General features: G+C 38.7%; 2 protein-coding genes across 3 annotated transcripts in view; one reads left to right on the top strand and one right to left on the bottom strand.

Annotated features, from left to right (window-relative positions):
• The window catches only part of Mrpl47 (mitochondrial ribosomal protein L47), a 15,738-nt gene extending 15,549 nt beyond the window's left edge, over positions 1-189 (bottom strand). Inside the window, exon 1 of the mRNA XM_023707551.1 lies at positions 8-189. Coding sequence (XP_023563319.1) covers positions 8-98 — 91 coding nt within the window. The 5' untranslated portion in view covers positions 99-189. The remainder of the gene's footprint in view (positions 1-7) is intronic.
• An 18-nt stretch (positions 190-207) lies between these two features.
• The window catches only part of Ndufb5 (NADH:ubiquinone oxidoreductase subunit B5), a 14,099-nt gene continuing 5,675 nt past the window's right edge, over positions 208-8,631 (top strand). For both annotated transcript variants that reach the window (XM_023707565.1, XM_004647288.2), the window contains exons 1-4: positions 208-422; positions 5,867-5,955; positions 7,416-7,482; positions 8,382-8,443. In XM_023707565.1, the coding sequence (XP_023563333.1) occupies positions 299-422; positions 5,867-5,955; positions 7,416-7,482; positions 8,382-8,443 (342 nt within the window). In that variant the 5' untranslated portion in view covers positions 208-298. The remainder of the gene's footprint in view (positions 423-5,866; positions 5,956-7,415; positions 7,483-8,381; positions 8,444-8,631) is intronic.

The raw sequence follows: 8,631 nt of genomic DNA, 5'->3' as shown, positions 1-8,631 counted from the left end.
CCTGTGCTAGCGGGGGCCTTGGGAGTTTTTAATGATACAGAAGCCTTCAGAACTGCTGAGACTCTTCTACAGAACAGAGCCAAACTGGCGGCAGCCATTTTTTCCGCGCAGCTAATCAAACCCTACTTCCGGCAACCATGTCGTCATTTCCGCTGCCTCACGCCGATTGCATAAAGAGAACTGGAAGTGGGCTTTGCCCTTACTCAACATGGCTACCCGTTGACTTCGCCCTCATTGGTAAATTGACTCTCTCGGCTCCCGTTATTCTCCCGGCTTCTTCCTATTACCTGTCGCAGCCATGGCGGCTATGAGTTTATTGCAGCGCGCTTCGGTCACTGCGGCGACGGTGCTCTCTAGCCGCCGCCTTGGCCCGCGACTCGGATTCGGAGGCTTTCTCACGCGTGTCTTCCCGAAGACTGTTGGTGCGTGCTGGCCTTGGGAGAAAGTGCGTGCGAGGGGGATGGGGTGACAGATGAGAGAACTGTTCCCAGGTGACCTTGGTGAGGTGCCGGGACAAATTGTGGGCTTGCACATTTAGGATGAACGGAGCGCCATCTGTGTAAAGGACTTTACCGAAGTAATCACGTCACTTGCGTTTAAGTTGGTTAGCGTTTGTAAAACATTTTGCTCTTGACCAATCCAGTTGGTGCTAATTTGCAGCCGAGGCTGAAAAGGCTTAATTAACAGTTGGACCTGTGCTTCTAGGGCACTGGATTCTTGGTACTTACCGCCCGCACCAGGTTCTGGTCCCACAGACGGTCGGTCTTGTTGCTGAGGAGCCCACTGATGCTGTGGAATCCGTAGATAGGTAGGCTTAGTGCCAGCTTAGCCATTTGGCTCAGAAGTCATTGTGCCTGTGGAGCCACAATAAGTTTAGGAATCCATGAAAATGTTTTAAGTTAAGTGTCTTTTTTTAAGGCTATAATGTTAGTAAATTCAACCTGGATTATATATTTTGTTTTTATTAGTACATGTTTGCAATACGTAATGATTACATTCATTGTAAAACCAGGAAGATTGCCTCTTACCCCAAAATATCTTGTTCTATTTTACCTCTTTTCCCAATTTTAAGTATGCTACTTCACATGATGCACTGGAATATGCTGGAAAGGGCCAATAGTATTCAACAAATTTCTGGTAGGAATATAAACATATAAACTTTAAAAACTGCATGTGCTAATATTGATACAATAATCTCTAGATTATTTGTAATCCCTCATACAGTTTGATGTTATGTAAATAATTGTTACGTTGAATTTTTTTAGGGGGAAGTGACATAAATGTATGAGTGTTTAGTACAGATGCAGTGTTTTATTGAGGTGCTTTATACCATGCTTGGAATCCAAGAATATGGAATCCAGATATAAAGTGTACTACATAACACTTTGCTTTTCCAGGCATCTGTCATTGGACCCTTGGGTTGCTTCCATGTTTTAGCTATTAGGAACAATTCTGCTATATGAACATGAGTGTACAGATAAAATCTTTTTGAGGTCTTACTTTTAGTTCTTTTGGGTATATAACCAGAAATAGAATAGCTAGATGCTATGTTAATTCTGTTTTTAAGTTTTGGGGACCTCTGTAGATTTTTTTACTGGGTCTGTACCATTTTTTATTCTTTCCAACAATGCACAAGAGTTTCAGTCTCTTCACATTCTTACCAACCCTTGTTGGATAGTGGTCACCCTAATAGATATGAAGTGCTATCTCATTGTAGTTTTGATTTGCTTTTTGCTAATGGCTAATGTTGTTGAACATCCTTTCATGTGCCTTTCCATTTGTATATCTTCTTTGGAAAAATGTGTATTCTTGAAATGGAAAGGAAGTCATTGAGAGAGGTGCACTGGAAAGGTATGTCTATTCTAAGAGAGGTCATATATTCAAATTCTCTAAAGAGAAGACATTTAAAAATCATACAGGTGTGCAGATTTAGCTCAGTGGCACAGTGCAGCCTAAGGTCCTGAGTTCAATTCCCAGTACCAAAAAAAAGTCATCTAGGCTAATCGTTTGTTATGCTAATCCTTGTTATATCCTGTATTTGTCAGTTTGTTTTATACTGGGACACAATACCTGACACCCACAACTTTAAGGAGGAGATACTTAATTTGAAACATGTTTTCGGGGGACTTGGTCCATGGTAAGCTGGCTCCGAGAGAGAAATGTCATGGGGAAATAGTGGAACAAAGCTGCTCAGTTCATGATGGCTGCGGAGCAGGGGAATGGTGCCAGAAAGGAAGAGGGGAGAGACACCCACCCAGATATACCCAGAAATGTGCTCTGCCAGTCCACTGTGTACCTCCTAAGCCAATGCACTTGATGCAATCAAGTTTAACCTTCCATATACTGCTACTGATACTTAAATAACTGCGATAGGGAATGAGTGTGGCAGTCCCGTTTTATTTTCAGTAATTGAAATTTCTAGAAATGTCATGTATCAAGGTGAAAATTAGGGCCAACCAGATAGCTCAGCAGACTAAAGCACCTGCTTAGGCAGAGCGCAGCAGCCAGGGTACGCTGAGATGGCAATTGAGATTGGGGGTGGTGGCACATGCCTATAATCCCAGTGCTTCAAAGGCTGAACACAGGAGAATCACTACGAGTCCAGTCTACATAATGAGACCCTGAACACCCTGTAGACCCTGTACTGAATACCTTATTTAAAAAAAAAAGTGAGAATTCCTATTTCACACATCCTACTTCTTTCCTGCAGGTCATTGTGGAATAGAGTAGTCTTCTTTTTAGCTGTTTTAAAAGTTCATCTAACCTCTATCCAGACTACTTTTATTGGGGACCAGTTAACTTTAGTTCCTTTAGTATCATTAGGTCAGTTTTCAGGTTGTTTGCCATGGTGGTTGCTGAAGATGGGGCAAGCTCCAGATGACCCCTGAATGTGCTCTAGAGTGGGCAGACTTCTGCAGGTATAGTTGGTATGTGGAGGAAGGGAGGATTGCTGTGTTTTGACACTATACTTATTATACATTAGCTTAAGATGGAGTTAGCCTTTGATTTTTTGATGAGCAGCTAAGTCTAGGCAGGGGGTATCATTGCAGGGCTTTACATTTAAGCCTTTTAGCGTCGTGTTTGAGTATGAGGACTCTTGGGGGCCCACTGTGTCCTCAGTGTATTAGCCACCCTTGTTGCAGTAGCATTGTATTTCCAAGACTCAATGAGTTAGGAATGCTGGCTCTCCCTCATGCAGACTGTTCATAAAAATTTTGATACTACAAGGGCTTTTGAGAGTTCCCTTTGAGAATCAGTATGTTTTGATATAACCAATCAAGGACTCATTACAAATTCATCAAACTTGCTTCTCTCAGCTTTCCCCGTCATCCTCTACATAGGGACTTTTTTTAGCTATTCTTTTCCACACTGCATACCGTTGCCTTCCTTTGTTGCCCTTATGGACTTATAATTATTTATTTAGTGTCTGTTTCTCCCAGAAGACTCTGTATCCTTCTTAGACTCTTGATCTAGCAAAGGAATGACATGCCTAGGTTCTTACCTATTTATCAAGTTAATGAGTATTAGTGGAATGATGCAGCCTATTTTCTTCATGTAGCTTACACAAAAAATTAATAATAGTATCTTTCAAATAATTTGCTGAAATCTATACTTTGTCAAGTTGTTTGATTCGTAATATTATTTTAAAGCCTTAGTAGTATAACTTACACTTCACAAATTCATGCCAATTTCTAATTCTCTTTTGAATTAACTACTGCAAGTGATACCAAAATTAAAACAGATCTTACCTTGAAAATACTAAAATATATTAAAAAGTCGCAGAAGTGAAAGCAAGTATAACTAGTGCTTAAATCTGTGGGTTCTGAATCCTTGGATTCAACAACTACAGATAGAAAATATTTGGGGGAAAAGCTTTGCCTGAATGAAACATACAGAGACTTTTAATTTTCTCATCCTCTTAGCTAATAACTACATATCATTCACTGTATTAGATATTAGGATCTAGAGATGAAACTGCAGGAGGAGGTATTGTATGTGGATACTACACCATTAGATTTAAGGAACTCAAGCACCTGAGTGTTGTTTTATCCATGTCTTGGGACCAGTCCTGCATGGGTGGATACTTAAAACAGAAGGTTGTATACTAGGATGCATGACAATTCAAAAGCATGAGAGGCCTCATGGGATTTGGAGCAGTGTTGGTTTCTTGGATAATTAGGATGTCACCTGAGCCTAAAGGACAGATCTGAGGAGAAAGAAGACCATTCCAGGAGTGAAATGGGGATGGTGGATCCAGTTCTTTCTAACTTCTATGGCTGGAATTCTTTCAGTAGGAAATGAAAAGTCCTGTTCCACGGTGGTTCATATGCAGAATTTGAGAATACTGGCCCAGCAGAGGCTGTTTTCTTAGTAATGGCTGCATTCTTCCCAGTTCCCAGTTGAAAGAGTCCAGAAAAGAGATCCAGGAATGAAGTTTTGCCTTGTTTTGTCTCCAGCAGTCCTTGATTAAGTTCCTTTGGGAGCAACTTGAAGAAAAGGGTATTCTTCATCAGAAGTGGCTTACAAATGGATTTTATCCACATATTTTAGAGCTTATAGTCTTGTAACAAGTTCAGGTTTCAGCTGGAGATTTGTTACGTAAATAATGTTGGTCCTTTCCACCTATTTTGCAGTACCTTCTTCTTGTTACTGAAAAAAAAAATTAGTTTGCTTGCTTTTTTGAGAGAGGGTCTCATTATATAATTCAGGCTGGCCTTGAACTGGCTATGTAGCACAGCCTGGTCTCAAGCTTGATGATTCTTAGGGCCAGGGAGATAGCTTAGAGGTGTAAGTGCCTGCCAGGCAACTGCGAGTACCTGGGTTTGATCCCTGGTACCACATGCCCTGAGCACCGAGCTTGCCACTGAAACTAGGTGCAGTGGGGCACACCTGTAGTCCCAGTGCTGGGGAGGCTGAGACAGGAGGATCACTGAATCTAAGCTGCATAGTGAGACCCTGTGCCAAATAAATAAGATGTTAAAAAATAAAATTGATGATTCTTCTGTTTCAGCTTCCCAAGTGCTGGGATTACAGGTGTCCAGCACACACTAGGCCAGCAGCTTCTTAATGTGTACCACCTCATCATATAAAATGGCATAATGTAAATTATAATAATTTATTTTGTAGCATTTTCAAATATTTGTAGCAGAGGAAGCCAAGATAATCAGCTCCCAAGAGTATCTGATCTTCCCTGCCTACAACTAAAGCAAATTGAAATGATTACTTGGATATTTATTTACGATTTAATTAAAATAAGTGGTAGAGTGCTTGCCTAGTATACTCAAAGTCCTGGATTTGATCCATAGTATTATAATTAAAACAAAACAGAGCTGTAGTTTAGAACTGTAGTGCATTAGTCTTTTTTTTTTTCCAGTATCAGGACTCCAGCTCGGGACCTTGGGATGCCAGGCAGGCGCTTATGCTGCTTCTCCCTGGCCCAGTGTGCGTTAGTCTTTATTTGAAGATACCAAATCTGCCCTCAGATACAGTTAAAAAAAGAAAAAAAGCATTTATAAAATATTTTAATCTTAATGTCAAATAATTTATGCATATGTTTTTAAAAGAATAAAAAATTTAAAAATCACTAGAACATTAGAAATAATACAGAATTTCACTAAACAAGATGATAGGAATTCAACAATGGTTGTTTTCAAATTAGTTGTTCAGATTACCAGATATAGGCATATGGATGTATATTTTCCTTTTTGGTGGTACTGGGGATCAAACTTGGGACCTTGCACTTGCAAGGCAGACGCTTAAGCCGCTGAGCTATCTCCCAGGCCGTGAATGTATATTTTCTGACTTTATCGTATGACAGTATACTTGCATGAACTTTGTGTAAGACAAGGTGATTTAATATTTCCAGCTCCTGTACGGCACAGCGCAGACCACGGGAAAAGACTGTTCATCATCAAAGCTTCTTCGTTCTATGACAAGCGGTTTTTGAAGTTAATGGTGAGTTAAATTTTTTTGTTGAACTAAAATGTTTGCTTACAGTTAGGATATTTTTGCCTCCTTAGCATCTTCCATTTGATAAAAGATTTGATTTTGTAAATTCATATTTCTTTCCTCAGACATTGAGATGGTGTAGTAAAGTCTGATTTGTTATTGCATTTCTTTTTTGATTACTGAACACTTTTCCTTTTCTGCAAAAATGTTCACCCGGACTGGAAGTAAAATTTGAGCCACTCCTTTCTTACCATTAGGGAGTGTTTTGTTTTGTTTTGTTTTTGTACCGGGGATTGAACTCAGAACCTTGCACTTGCCAGGCAGATGCTTATACCGCTGAGTTATCTTGCTGGCCCGAGATTTAAAATGTAATTCTTTACCTAATTTAAAAGAAAAAATCTGGAGGATTTAAGATACAGCTTAGTGGTCAAGCCCCTGTTTAGCTTGACAAGGCCCTGGGTTTGATCCCTACCACCATACACACACACACACACATACACACACACACACACACACATACACACACACAGCAGATCACAAAACTGAAAATTGATTTATATGAAGCTGATTAGTTTACGTTAGTATTGTTTAAATTGCCAAAAATATTAATAAAGGAGTATCATTATTTTGAGTGATTGATACGTTGTTCTGGAACTTTTTTTTCAGAAATTGATGCTAGCTTATAGCACAGTCTTAATTCAGTGCTAACAATATTGCTTATCTAGGGTGCTGATTGTGTATTTGTATGTCAAGGCTGTATAAGAGCAAAGAAGAGGCTTAGAAAATGCCTGGACCCTGTGGCGGTCCCTACGCTCTGATCCATCCTTTGAGTTTGAGTGTCTTGAGACCCTCTCTTGCCTTCCCTTCCACTTCATGGCCCTCTTCATCTACTTGGCTGAGTAGATGGCCCAGTTTTCGTACCATGGCCAACTCCAGTACTTTAAGTCACCTTAAGGTTTTTACATGTTTTTTCTGACTTGGATGGCATTGCTTTAACCAATACATGGTCATATAAATATAAATTATAGTTGTACAGTTAGACCTTTTTTCTCTTTCACTTTTGGTCTTATAGATCCTCCTATCTCAGCCTCCCCAGCACTGGCCTGCATGGCGTGCAGCATGGCATTTAGTACCTGGGTTGGAACTGGGTTCTTGTGCTCAGGCAGGTGCTTAGACCACGGAGCATCTCCTCAACCCAAAAGTCAAATTCTTTTATTTTCTTTTTTTGTGGTACAAGGGATTGACCTCGGGACCTTGCGCTTGCCCAGCAGGTGCTTATGTTACCAAGCCATATCCCTCGCCCCTAGATCAAATTATATCACTCAACTCAATAATGTGATACCATATCCCCAGTCTGGCAAGTTTATGTTTTAGGAAACATAAGGGAATCACATGGATAATTTGAGGATGAGAAGAGTTAGGAAACAGTCATGTGAAAAACCTTTTTGTTTTTTAATCTTTAACAGAAATTCTACGTTTTGTTGACTGGGGTTCCAGTAGTAATTGGCATAACTCTGGTGAACGTATTTATTGGTAAGTTACCCCCATCCCAGAAGTACCAAATTGATAAATTTTTAAAGTAAATGTACATTAATTTTTAAAAAGAAAATTGTAAGTATTATAATGAAAAAACCTTTAGTAAAATAAGCATAAGCATGACCATTTATATTTAAAAGTAACTATGTTTTAATCTGTAATAATGTTATTTTTTAGCATATTTATTTTCTTCTCAAAACCTTTAAGATCACTAATATAAAAGAGGTCACATAGTAACTGTCCAAAAAACCTCATCTTCCTTTTCCTTATATCCAAAAGTCAGCTTTCGTAAGTCTGAATAAAGAAATTGAAAAAGACACAAGTGGAAAAGAGGCTAAGAGGAAGAAAAGTTTTTAAAAACTACCCTGGATCATATAAATCTTATTCTTTTTTTTTTTTCCCAGAACCAGGGATTCAACTCAGGCCCTTGCGCTTGCCAGACAAGCGCTTATTCTCCTGAGCCATCTCCCCGGCCCCTTATTCTTTTTTTATAAAAGGAAAATTGTGAATAGAATAAACATTACATTTTCATGGGAAATTCTATTTAGAATACTTCTGACACCTTCAATTCTAAAATATTTTGTCTAGTACCTATAAGGAAGACAGAAGGAATAATATGTCTCTTATTATACCTTGTTAACATTATATTAAAACAAAATGAACTCTCATGTAATATCTAAAATAATGCCCTGCCCCTGAAGATCTCTAAATATACCTAATGATTAAGTTGATATGTACCCAAACAAAGGTAAATTTAGAAAAGTAGATCTTCATTGGGACAAATAATAAAAGATCTCTTAAAACCACAGAAAGTTGGTTTCTTGCTTTATTGGTGAAGAATTAATATTTTAAACTCCTGATTCTAAAGTTGAAGATCACTATTTTTCTCTTATTAGGTGAAGCTGAATTAGCGGAAATTCCAGAAGGCTATGTTCCAGAATTTTGGGAGTACTACAAGGTTTGTAAAAATCATTAAAACATACTTATTATGTGTTTTGTCACAGTGTTAGTTAATATTTAAATTTGGTAATTATGATACAGTTTTATGTTCAATCATTTTTTTTTTTAGTAAGTGTCTACAGGGTCTGTAGGGTTTCACTACATAGATCGGACTCATAGTGATCCGCCTGTGTTTATCCTCCCAAG

Source organism: Octodon degus, unplaced genomic scaffold (genome assembly GCF_000260255.1).
Source record: "Octodon degus isolate 3935 unplaced genomic scaffold, OctDeg1.0 scaffold00298, whole genome shotgun sequence".
Taxonomy (NCBI): Eukaryota; Metazoa; Chordata; class Mammalia; order Rodentia; family Octodontidae; genus Octodon; species Octodon degus.
This window is presented reverse-complemented; position numbering and strand designations above follow the sequence as displayed.